Source organism: Rhipicephalus sanguineus, chromosome 1 (genome assembly GCF_013339695.2).
Source record: "Rhipicephalus sanguineus isolate Rsan-2018 chromosome 1, BIME_Rsan_1.4, whole genome shotgun sequence".
Lineage (NCBI taxonomy): Eukaryota > Metazoa > Arthropoda > Arachnida > Ixodida > Ixodidae > Rhipicephalus > Rhipicephalus sanguineus.
Genome location: NC_051176.1, coordinates 233,546,683 through 233,560,450, shown reverse-complemented (window position 1 = coordinate 233,560,450; position 13,768 = coordinate 233,546,683). Strand labels below are relative to the sequence as shown.

The following is a 13,768-nucleotide window of genomic DNA, read 5'->3' as shown; positions in this document are numbered from 1 at the left end:
GCGTACTACGGTAGCTCTTCCCAACGCAGCGCCAGTCTGGTTACTTTTGGGTACCCCCTCGTATAATTTGAAGTTTCATGCGAGAATGAGTCAACAACTATCAAATCGATTGATAGCTGTTGTCACAACAATGTGATAGCAGCATTGTTACAAGCAGCTGTAGAGCATCCTTAAAAATAGTGAACAAAAATAAGAGAAAATGACAAAAACATTGAAATACCACCCACAAAGTGCGAATGTTCTGGTAAACAGTTTATTTCACACATTTTCGAGCAATTGGCTGTATTTTTGGTGGATTGTCAGCACGCGGCGGCTGCATGACAGCGCAAGAGGGGCTGCGCATTGACGGCCGTGACGCCAACTGCCCCTGCGGCAAATGCAGGGTGCACGTATTCCTGTCCTGCTACTTCCCTTTCTCCACCTCTCCTTTACAACCCACTCTCAGTCTTCCACAAAAGCGCCGAGATGTACCCCACCACCTAGGGGCTTTACCCCACCCAGTAGCACTGTCTGGTTCCAGTGCCGATTGTAGTGGTTCTAGGAACCGTAGAGAAAGCGGAGCCAGTTGAGAGACATGGGCGATGGCTGACAAGGTTAGCATGCCCGTTTCCGGGGGCGTTAAACGTTGTCTTCTCTAGTTCACGGCATAGCCGCTAGACACAGCAGTTTGTGAAAAATGCATTAAATTCATTATTTTCTGCTAGTTTCTGCCTGAAATGAAGGTTATGTCTACCGATTTCAGCACCCAATCTTTCAATTTGACTCAAAAACTCGGCGGCAAAAATTTTGTTCAGTATTCCTTTAATTAACATACTTATTAGGAAACTAAAGGCTGAGAGCAGCTCTTTCAGCTGATAACTACAGTACTAAATACACATTTGAACAGAAACCGAGCATTCCTTTCAGGCTACCTGACACTACAGCATGTTATACATTATAGGCAGGTCAATTGTTTTCAGGTAGGTGCTTGTCAACTGACAATGTCATCCTGTGTATTTATGTTCACTAGGTGCAGGAGAAACTACTTAATCTAGCAATCCTACAAACAATCGCTCCATGTATCGAATCGCTTGGCTTTTCTAACAGGTGCGTAATTGTTTAATTTACCTAAGGTCATTCCATATACTTTTGCTGCACCTCCACATGAAGGCCCTTTCACCAGTACTTTGAAGAAATAATGATTATTTTACTGTTAGCACACATATTTAAGAGGCCGTATTTACTGAAGGGGTGCAAGGGAGGCACTTGTCCCTCCAGTGCCAAAAGTTAAGGGGCAAAGTATGCCATATGGTGGTCGTTACTGTCTTGAGCTTTGTTGCAACGCACTGTAGTGAACAACATGTGGTAGGTCATGATTCCTTGTGCGAGTGGCCTGCAGAGTGCACTTTGCATGCCTGTGGAAATAACTAAATGTACGCTGGCACTGCCACTGGGCAGGTTCTGCCAAAACAATTTTCAACTTTCCCAACCGCATTGCGAGTTCACTGGCGCAACCTCTAACCATCTTTAGGACAACTCCCTTCAACTATGAAATATAAGCATGTACCCTAAAGTTTATTCAATAATGTATTAGATATAATTACATTTAGTGAGTGTTGCTTTAAGTGTCTACCTGGGTAGATAAATTATGTGCAGTGACGTGACTTGAGTACTAGCTGAGTATGTACTGAGTAATTTTGGCAGGCATGACGAAGACGTTACGGTGTCGAAGTGGGATGCTGTGCTATGCAGTCCGGATTTGGAAGCGCAACTATGGGCAGTCCAATGGGCCCGTGACGTGGCGGAGAGGCTAGGCCTATCTGTCCTGACGTGGGAGCGGCCCGCTACATGCTAGTTCATTTCAATTATGAAGTGACTCGCAGCACATATGCACACACACGCACACATACACACATATGCACACACACACACACACAAGTAAGAAAAAATGGTGGGGTAGAGAGGGATACCTAAAAGCAAAGAGCCTAATGTAATGCACAGAGAACCAACAAACTTTAACAAATAGAGCATTTCCGATACAGCCTGAAGATTCGAGCGCTGCCAACCGATGTACCAGGCAGTGCTATGACCATAAACCACGAGTATGATTCAATCAGCTAACAGTAGTGAAAAACTTAAAAACATTACAGCAACAGCAAACCAGAAGCACGAAAAACACCATAGTTGAGGTGACTCTCCACACAGCGAGGACAAAAAAAAAGCAAGCATAGCACATAGTTCTGACATAGCATGCCAACAAATGCCCACACCTACATCTTAAGGATTGAAGAAGCTGGGCACACAGTGTGTTTAAATAAAGCATCTACAGAAGAACGTTGCAATAAAGAGGGTATTGCGGTTTACTTATAAGACCTCAAATGTGAACATTAATGCACATTTACACAAAAATTAATATCACTGCAAAACGGCATATGCTGGAAAATGCCTAATATAAAAAGGAAGGGCACAGATTGTGTCAGCCAAACATCCTTGTGTTTACAGGAGAGTGAGTTTAAGCTATTATACTGTTATCTGCAACAGATCTTTTGGCTGGCTTTTGTCTGTTGATGTGTGTGCACGCGTGTCTGTGATGTACTGGGCTTAATATTTACCACAATTTTTCGAAATAAAATAGTTCGTAGTGAGCACTTGCCCGCCTTCTCGTCTCTCTATGTCCCATCTTTTTTGTGCTCAGCTTTTATTTTATGCCATTTCTGAGCTGTTAAGGGGAGACGTGGCAATAATTTTTTTTTTTAGGGGAATAAAGTGATAAAATTTGGCATGCACATAGACTCGTTCATCAAGATTTTTGCATTAGCATATTCACAAGGGCCCATTCTGTGCCATATAGCTATTTGTTTTATTTTTAAATATTGAAATAAGCGCACAAATTTTTGAAATGTCCCATATATATTGTATTACTAACAAACGTTTACAGAAAAAAAATTATAAAAATCTGTATGATGTGCAGACAAATAATGACAGCTGAGAAAACGGAGGTCACAGAAAATGGAGCTCAAAGCTAAAAAAACAGAACTGAAAAGTGAGCTGGTTTTATTTTTTCATTGGACAAATGCAGCACTGTGGCTATCTTCAGCTTGGATCTCTCTCTCTTTACGATAATGCCAAGATGGCGACCTTGTGCAAACGGTAAGCTGCAAGATTTGCACTTTCCATACCTGCCAAGTTTGGAGAAACGGAATCCGGGAGATCTACTCAACGGGAGGAATGAAGTATGCCAATCGCAGGGGGGGGGGTTACTGCGATAGCAATTATATGGACACATAACATCGCTTACGCATCGTCTGTTTCACGTGCAAGTTAATGCGCGCTAGCGCTAGGGACGAACGTGGTTGAAGCAGAGATGAAACGACCCGGCCGTCATCGTCGCGCGAAGGGCACATGCGATAACATCGCTCCGCGTGCGAGGCCTGTCGTCGCTTGCTTACCACAGTTATTTCGTCGGGCAAGGGACCATAAGGGGCGCCGTTGAGACGGGGACGGTCGCGAGCGCTGGCGAACACGCTATCTCGACAGACATCGGTAACGGCTACCCTTTTAAGTGCTGGGCTCTCCAATTAAAGCAGTAGTGACACAAAATTTTGAAGGCGAGATAACTTGTGGGATAGATTTGTGTGTACACATACGCATCATATACGAAATATTAACGGCTGATATAACCTATAACACATTTAGGATCAATTTTTAAATTGCGTGTAGCGCATCTGTACGCAAAACGTCCCACCTCGCGTCACTGTGACGCACGGGGCGAGCAATGTACTGGACGCGTGGGGCAAAACTGGATTTCCGGGTTATTTTCCTATGACCCGTACAACCGGGAGAAACGTTCAAAATCCGGGAGTCTCCCGGGTAATCCGGGAGACTTGACAGGTATGACTTTCAGACGCCCAATTTTCTGATGGTTTTTGATGACAGCACACAAGTGCTTTTTTCTCAACTTTATTGCGCACATTGTTCTAATATTTCCACACAACGTGGTCTGAGGATGACCTGAGGATTGCAAAAGAAAAAAAAAACGAAAAATACATTTGATGATGATCATACAACAATGATGATGATGACCAAATTTGCCGTTCCCATTGCCATGTCCCCCCTTAAGCAGACATGGGACATTAAAGCCAGAGTATGCTGGATTCTAAAGTCATGTGCAGTTGTCTCAACAAGAACATGTCAGCATGTCACCATCTCGGACTTGGAAAAACAATCCCCTGTACAAGTATTCCTAACGAGGTTAACACCCATGCCAGCTCTTCAGTCAGCTCTTCACACCCTCGGTCCATCCTCATGGACAACAGCTCTTATCATTTTATTGTTAAACTGGGAGCAATTATCTCAAATGATCTAGTGTAATGTTACGCTAGACGCATGTGATTCTTTATGTCAGGAGTGTAATAATTTTGTTGTTACTGATTTTTGAAAAAGTGTACTTTGAGCCAGATTTACTGCTGTATCATCGCTAATGATGACAATGAACATGCTGTGAACTTCAAATGCTACAGATGATGTGGCAATCCAGGATGAAAAGTGAAGGTAGGGAACTGCAATATGATGTTAAACCTGGATATATGTATTCAGGAAAACGAGATATGCTCTTTACCTTGACGTACTGGAGAAATTGACTGTCCACATGTACTATGCTGTCCTGATGAGGGCACATCTTTTACAGTTTCAGAATCGTGACAGACTGGTCCCCAGTAGGAACGGACTTTAGAAGGTGCTGTGTCACTAAGATTTTGCAAGTCTGAGGGGGCTGCCATAAGATGGAGCACTGTTCATGATTTATCAAGTCAAGGGACTTAAAATATATACACAGAAAGATATGAGGGTATTCCTCCCTGGTATATAGAGGCCCATTTTAAGTACCCATTTCACAATGAGGTGGCTACTGGTGAAAAGCTAAATTTTGCATGATTTAATCACAAACAAGCAAATTTCAATGCAAATTATGTGCTTTCACAAAAGAAAAATTTAGGGTATGAGTTAAAAGAACAACTGTGAATTTCAACACGCACAGGCTGTAACCAGAAAAAAGAATGTGTTAACAGCATAAAAGACAAATAATATGCTTGCTACACTGTGTTCAGAAAAATTTCATAAGACCGCATTTTTTGATCCACATTACTTTTAAAAATAACATCTTGGCCAGTTTTGGCCAATCTTTAAGTTGCCGAAGGGCAACAAAGTCTATCATGCCTTTGGAGCACCTCAGACAGAAATGTTCTTTCTTGCTGTGAAATCTGAGGGAGCATGAAAACTAATGTTAGAATCGTTTGTTATAAAATGCTATTCACTGCATGTTCTGTTAGAAAAACTAGGTAGTTTGTTAATGTAGCCCTAACCTCTCCTGGTAAGATCCTTACGAGGTGTGTTCGAACCTTTGGTCAGCAGAATGTATCGAACCTTAGGTCAGCAGAAATACATTTATTGGTTAGCAGGTACAAAACCCTTAGCCTCTTCAAGGCAGTCTCCTCAGTATTGCACACACACCTCTCCCAGTGTTCCTGCAATTGTTAAACATTTCTGGAATACACTTTATGGAAGGGTTATCAGCCGGCCCAACGCATGTCTCTTAACTCAAATTGGTTTCCTTTCAGTAGAATTATCAGCTTGGGAAACAGCCAAAAGTCACACGAAGCCATGTTGGGGGAGTAGGCAGCCTTACAAATTATAGGAAAGTTGCGTTTGGTGCAGAAAGCCTGAATCAGATGTGCAGAAGCGTTATGACGGAGCTGCGAAGTTTTTACTGCCCAAAGATATGGTTGTTTGTGCCATACAGCACCACGAAAAATTGAATGTACTGGTACAATGCTTACCTCTAACTTGTTCGCAAGTTCTCTAACTGTAACACGATGAAACTTTATGACGAAGTCCACGATTACTCAATGGCACTTTCACTTCACCTTGTTAAGGGTCTGCTTATACATAGTTCGCTACCCACTGATGTGTGGCCATCTTTAAAGCCGTTGTACCACTTCTTTACCTCAAATGTTCATGGCATAGTCTCCGAAAGCTCGTTGAACCTTGCCAATGGTGTCCACTGGAGTATTGCCAAGCTTTTGGCAAACTGATGCAATATTGCTGCTTATGTTGCGCCATCATTTTATAACTTACTGGAATCTGACAAACGCTCACTACGCATCCTCACTCATGGGCCAACTGCCAGCAACTGACGCTTTCTATGGACAGACAAAAATTCCCACATGCGCATGTAAGTCCCCTCCATATCTCCACTGAAGGATGTCTTCCACACTTCATTGGTTTAGGTGGGAAAGAAAACGGTTCGATACTTTTTGAACACACCTTGTATACTAGAAGCATAAGCATTAATTCGACATGCACTTCATTTAAATATCTTACCTGTTGTTCCAGATGCTCTTGAACAGATCAAGAGACTCCCTCAACCGGTTTTGATTGGGATCCTCTCGAAGCACCATATTATAGCTGCTGCAGGCAGTTACGAAGATGATGGCTGTCACGTCATTAAAACATTGGATCCACTTGCGCCTTTCGTCTCTCTGCCCACCCACATCAAACATGCTGCATGCAAAAAGCACAGCAGATTGCAGCTATTCATACCCTCTCTGTACAGAAATAAACACTTGGGTGCAGTAACACTTGATGGCACCAGTAATTCAGCGCTTAGCCCATAGTTAAGGGCCACATGTAAGCCACCAACCATTTAGAGACTAAAAATAATGCACAGCATTACAGCATAAATGCACTTTGTAAGTGCAGCTAACAATGAGTTATTTAAAGGGAAGCTGAAGTGGTTTTAGAATTTGGTAAAACTTCATAGTTAACAAGAACAGACAATGTCAACGATGTAATTATTTCCGTAGTTGTTGCAGCAGGAGCTTTAGAATACGCGAAAGAAAAGTTTGTCTAGCTCCGCTCACATGAATGCACCGAAAGTGTGCCCGTGAAAACGAACCGGAACTACATCACCTTCAGTTCCGTTCGCAGAGGCGTGCTGCATTCCAACGGAAGGTTCCCGCCGCTCTTATCCAAACTACGAGAGCGCTGTTTATGTACTGCAGTTTCAAGTAAGTATAGAGATGCTGAAAGTTCTGCAGCTGGATTACAATATCTGCCACAATGACAAACAGCTGAGCGCAATGTGAACAAGCGTCTGTTGTCACATCTTCAACCGTGGCCTCCGTGACTAGCTCCGCCTGCGCACCGTTGCAGAGCTAATGGCAGAGGCCATGCTTCAAAAGCTGCAGCTGACGCGGCATACTGAAGATGACATCACCATGTTTGCTCAGTATCTCAAGACGCCCTGCAGCTGCAGCCGCTGTTTCTTGCCAAAAAACTCTCACACCGGTTTTTGAATTCAGTGGGGATCAAACTGTGATTACGCACTCTAAAGTAACTTTTTTTTTAAGTGCTTCAGCTTCCCTTTAATAACAAACATTCACTGCACATAGTAGAGAATCAACATCGTATAAACACCAGACATTTATAGCAGGCATTAACAACACCAAATGAGCCACTTATGGCGGAAGAGACGAAAGCCATAAAACAGTGTTTGAAGGTTGCTGTAAATAAACACAATTTTATATTTTGGGTACTTCTGCTAACCCAAACTTGTGAGAATTGCCTTTTCGAATTAGTATTAGTGAACCGACAACAAAGCTCAGTAGCAGCAGGCACAAAAAAAAAATAGGGTAAAAATCAATGACGGTAATTGTGATGGAATCTCAACGCAGCAAGGATGCTGTTTGCTCCAATTCATGTGCTGAATTTTGATAAGAGCAAGCTCAAAACAAGAGTGCAAACATTCCTCATTAAAATAATAGGAATAGTAGGACTGAGCCATCATGCTAGGTACCATCATATTGCTCACGCTTCACAGCCAACAATATTCAGAATCTGCATTATTTACAAAGAGACTTGCTTGCAACATTCCTTTGCCCAATTTTCGTTTACTATATTCAGGGTGTTCTAATTGAAAAACTTCCGAATTAAATCATATATGAAGATACAAGAAAAACAACAAAGTGAAAGAAAAGTGGAGAATGAACAGTGCAAAAAATAGGTCAAAATGGAGGTTTCTATTCAATGGGAACTTGACAAAATACCAGCGTAACTACTGCAAATTTGTTTTCAACTAGTTATACATCTCCAACCAACAGCCTCATCAACAAGTATTACAGTGAACTCTCGCTTGAGTGAACTTCAAGGGACCCAAGAAAATAGTTCACTTAAATGAAAGGTCACTAAACTGAATATTCGATAGAAATGGAACAGCATTGGGCACAGCAGCTTTTGAGTCAAAAGTGTAAATTACAATTTATTTTGGAAAGAGTTCTGTAATTTTCATTTTGTCTGGTGCCCTCAAAGCGCAAGAGGAGAAAAGGTGCCAGAGAGTCTACGTTTCTGTGCGCTGCTTCTGGCACAGCGTGTTGCTTGACACGAAGTCTCTCAACTTTCTAATATATCCAATATGTCAAGATGCTGAAGGATTTTGAGCTTGTCTGAAAAAGACAGCCGCTTCCGTTTTGTCGAACTCATACGAAAGTGGGTGCATGGCGCACAAACTGCGCTGTTATCAGAAGCGAAGATGACCAAACAATACCGATGAGACAGAAAAAAAAGAAAAAAAGGAACTGACATGCATGTGGCTCGTTTTCGTGTCCCGTACGGCCGCTTTGCCTCGGCGACGCTGCATACAGAGGCGATTTTGCACCACCGCGAATGGATGGGCGATTTGGCGGCGACGCGCATCGGCTACGCCAATGCTGCAGAGTGCAAACTTTGTTGAATTGATTTAAAAAATTAGCTCGGGTCCGCGGATCAAGTTCGTTCAACTGAAATACTATTCACTATTCAGAGATTCGTTTAACTGAAGGATTTTTGCATAAAATGCCTACGAAAACCGCTGGGGATTTTCTAAAAGTTCGTTAATCTGAAATATTCGTTAAACCGACGTTCATACAAATGAGAGTTCACTGTATAACAATCCTGTGTTCAAACGCCTGCATAAAAAGAATCTGACTTAAGGATGGACATTCACCCTCAATCTCTCAATGTCAAATACAGGAGTGTTCGTATCAAAGGTTACAAAGAAAGTTGAAGAAAACACAAGCATTCCATAACGACATATCACAGCACACCAAGAACTACCCCACTATGCCAAACCCAACAAGCCATAATAAAAATCAGTAGCAAACTTACTGGAAGTTGACCTTGTCTACTTGAAATTTTGTCTCAAAAATTCCTGAGGTTAATACTCGGCACCGCAGAATGTCCTAGAAAATTTTTAAAAAGCAAATAATTAGCAGTCCCTCAACCATACACACACAAACTTACCTGTTCATTTGGAGTATAATCTGGTTGCTTAATTGTAGCCACTCTGTCCAGAAAACTGCAGGGAAATTAAACTTAATGAAGGCCAGTGACAGCATTTGACACCCTACAGATACGCCCCACCTAACACAGCTATTGCCCTAACAGAAGGAGATGCTACTGTAAAGCTGCAACATAATAAATATTGTTGAGGCTTAACATCCCAAAACAATCATATGATTATGAGGGACGTTGTAGTGGAGGGCTTCGGAAATTTCGACCACCTGGGGTTCTATAACATGCACCTAAATCTCAGTACACAGGCCACAAGCATTTTCACCTTCGTTGAAAATGTGGCCGCTACGGCTGGGATTACACTCAAACCTCATTATAACAAAGTCGCATCTGCCACGAAAATAACTTCGTTATATCCGAAAATTCGTTATAAACGTTTATTTCTAACACTGTGGCTATGACAAGACTATTCTTCATTTACTTCGTTATAACCGATAATTCGTTATATCCGTGTTCGTTATAACGAGGTTTGAGTGTATATCCCGTGAATTCTGGGTCAATAGTCAAGCACCATAACCACTAGGCCACCGTGGCAGGTTTGCAACATATTCCCTCCACTTATGTATTCACTATGCAAAATATTAAGCAATGAAAGCTGACAATTAAGAAGTAGAAACATGGCATTCATGAAGACCACATCAATACATGAGAGTAAGCTTACACTACTATTTTTTAAGGTATATCTTTTTTTACTTTCAGAAGGTCTATATCACCACTCCCTTTTTCAATACAGAATAGTGGCCCATGAAAATTCGCACATATGTAGATTTTTTTTTTTAACCATAGATCTTGCAGCTGACGCCATGGCAATATTCAATACTGCGGCACCGTACTTGCAACTCAATAATACTAATGAACTATTCCTTATGGGTACTTAGACAGGAGAGCTCAAGCAGTGCTGTGATAGCCACCATAGCCAGAAACAGCACAAGTGACTATGAAGGTAAATCATGATAGAGAAAAATTTACCCTGCCATCCATACTTTAGAACAAGTAAAGTTGCTCTGAACTACCTCATTCCAACATTCTTTACAACTACATTACCTGACTTTTTGTGGTTAGAGCATCTGAGAAAACTCCTGTATTCAGTAGCAATGAGCAAGAAAGAAAAAAATTGAGGCAGCTTTACACCACTGGTGCCAAGCCTGAAGGAACAGCAGAGCTGGATGGCCTTGCTTGTGTATTTTTTCCCTTTCTCTTGTTCTGTTTCTTTCTTATTTCTCCTTTATGTCCGTTTCTTTCTATATATTTCTTTCTCTCTCTCTATTTTTCTCTATCTTTGTGTTTTTTTCTTTCTATCTCTTTCTCTATTTCGCTCTTCCTCTTTCTTCCTATCTTTTTTGTGCCTTTCTCTCTCTGTTCCTGTCCATTTCTTTCTCTATTTATTTCTCTTTCTCTCCCTTCTGTTTATCTGTTCTATGCTTCCTTTGTTTTCCTCAGAAGACGCACACATTGAAACGCCTACATAGCACATCCATCATGTCGACCTCAATGGGTGTGCTGACCATAGGCCTTATTATCTGCCTAATTACTAGGCGATACAAAAAAATGTACCATAATCATCCGCATTTTTTTAATGTGCATAACCAACAGCAAAGTGTCTTTATTTATAGTCCATCCTAAGATGAAGAAGAGGAAGAAGAGAGCGCACACTGGCAGAGTTATTGCGTTGCACGCGCTAGGCCGTTGCATTTTAGAAAATATATTACACACAGTTTAAGAGTATCACGTTCATAAAAATACAGTACAGCTGAACCTTGTTATAACAAACACTGATATAGCGAATTATCGATTAAAGCGAACTACATTTGAACTTTAGTTGGTCACACTTCATTTCAGTGACATTTATTCTTTTTATAATGAAACTGAAAACGTGACAGCCGCAGCAATAGTGGCTTTAACAAAGAAATGTTTGGTTTGCGTGAGGCTCAAAACTCGAAAGGTAGCATAAAAGGCATCTGATTTAAAATGTGGTTAAAGTTGCAGAAATTTTGGTCGTTCAGAGAAAAAAAAACGCATTTCACTGGTTGCGCCACCTAAAACATGTGAAGGACGAGAAAGCTTTGGAGGCTATACAATGTCGAAGGGTGAAAAGCCACCAAATGAAGATCACATCCTTCTTCAAATGCAGACCTGTTTTGTCGATAGAAATCTGCTCTGTTGTAGCTTCACCTTCTCATGTTCTAGTCTATTTAGACTCACATGACACAAGGAGATGGGTATGGATGACCTCGTTCATAGTTTGAAGCAATGCACACAAAGATTCTTGGGATTGCCTCCCTAGACAGCCACACTGTTTTAGATGTCACTATACTACACTTGTGTCTTACATAAAACATTTTTTTATACAATTGTTGCACTGCAATATGGTCGTAAAGCTGCTCGCTTACTTGTTGCTATTGTCACTACCATATTATATGCTTACTCCGATTCACAGTAACCCTCCTCCTAGTGGTAGTCTGTACATCTGTTATGTGCCAACTAATAACCGTTTACAGGTTATATCATGTATTGAAATAACTCAACTGTTTATATGCAAACAACCCTCACATGTATCTGCATTTCTACCTTGACATTCCATACTGTTTCTTTATCGTATCCATTGCAGTTCATTGTGTTTTTTACAATATTTACCTTTGTATATAAACTAACAGAAAGCTTAGGGCTCTTGTGAGAAAGAGAGAGAGCAAGCTTTTTAATGAAGAAACAATTCTGCCTGAGTATATAAAGGCGCCTACATGCTACTCTGTATAGGGGAAGAGGAATGAGGACAGAAAGGACATAGGAGGAGGGCAGGAAACGGAAAGGAAAAATAAAGAAAATATGACCGTGGTATGTGCATGTCACAACGTAATGGTTGTGATGGCTCTTGTAGTTGTAATGTAAGCAGTGGTGTTGTACTGTTGCATTTTAGCATATTGCAATTTTATTGTTCGTAATATCTCCCCAAGTTCCTAAAAATTTTGTTGACTTGATGATAGCAAATAAAATCAGTGGTTATTCTTTATACCTCTCATGTTAAGTACAAGTACTTATAAATAACTGATTACTTTCTTCATTGCTTCAACAATAAAAGCTTTACGTCATGCAACCCTGACTGCATTTGTTCTACATTATGCTTGTTGACTCCAAATTACTTGCACAGCCAAAAGAAGCTCGAGTTCCTGACCTATGCACCTTATATGCAAATAGCAACATGAGTTTCCTGCAAGTTCAGCAATGTGGTTTCAGCTTGCTCCCTTAGCCACTGTGCAGCTTCCAAAAAGACCGAGCAGGAGAAGTAACTGTCTCATAAAGACTGCGAGTTTCCAAACTGTCTTTCAGCTGTCCACTACAGCAGTGCCGGGCAAAGATCAAGATTAAAAGCACACCAGAACCATATCCGTAATTAAGTACCGTATTTTCTTGCATATAACACACACAAAAAATAAAGAAAATTCGGAGGTAATAGAGGAGTGAGAGTAATATGCAAATTTCAGTGTGGAAGGTGGCTCCACAGCAATGCTTCACGGCAATGCAAGGAAGGTGGTCTTATGGAAATACGCGTGAATTCCTTTTCCATTTATTGTAATTGGGGTGCGGGTTATATGCAGGGGCAGGTTATACGCGAGAAAGTACGGTAATGGTGTTTTATGTGCCAAAAACCAGGATATACGAGGCACACCACAGTGGAGTCTCTGGACAAATTTCAACCATCTGGGGTTCTCGAACATGCACCTAAAACCAAGCACATGAGTGTTGCTTGCATTTCACCCCCATCGAAAAGCCCAATGCACAAGTTAAAGCTGCTGTATTAGCTTCAATGTAAGCTCACAATAGGCACCGTGCAGTGGAGTTTTCCAGTGCAACTACAGCGCCAGAACACACAGCCTAGCGGATACAAAAAGCAATATTGAGCCAGGCCCGGACAAGATGTGAACACGGTGTGCATGTCCCCCTCCAGCATGAGTAGGCGGACTGTGGCCTGGCTGGATGAGGGATGCATGCGCGCATCTAATTTTCTCCGTGCCCCTAGCGGCAAATTCCAGCAAACTTGGGACATCCACTGAGAGCTACGCAGCTCCCTCTGGTCAGTGGATGGCTTCTCTTATGTTACAGGGAGCAAACATATGGTACTGAAGGCAAACATATGCCAATGCAAGGCCCTCTCTTCGGGCATGTACGATTTACAAATTCCAAAAGTGTGCAACGACAACCAAATGTGGTAAATTAATGCGTTCATATTTTAACCATAGTTATTGGCAACAAACACTGTGCTAGATGACTGTGTCACACGGTTAAGTAATGCATACAAAATCTGGCAAATTCTTCAACAATCTGTGACATCGGACAATGCCAATATTTCCCATATGATGGTTGTGATCTGCCATTGTTACCATGCCTAACTGATTTGCAGCAAATGAAA

The 13,768-nt window shown here is 41.5% G+C and overlaps 1 protein-coding gene across 2 annotated transcripts in view; it reads right to left on the bottom strand.

The window, feature by feature from the left end:
• The window catches only part of LOC119374703 (guanine nucleotide-binding protein G(s) subunit alpha), a 132,200-nt gene that overhangs the window by 76,146 nt on the left and 42,286 nt on the right, over positions 1-13,768 (bottom strand). For both annotated transcript variants that reach the window (XM_037644887.2, XM_037644892.2), the window contains exons 6-8: positions 9,313-9,367; positions 9,178-9,251; positions 6,358-6,537 (exon numbers count right to left, since the gene is read on the bottom strand). In XM_037644887.2, the coding sequence (XP_037500815.1) occupies positions 6,358-6,537; positions 9,178-9,251; positions 9,313-9,367 (309 nt within the window). The remainder of the gene's footprint in view (positions 1-6,357; positions 6,538-9,177; positions 9,252-9,312; positions 9,368-13,768) is intronic.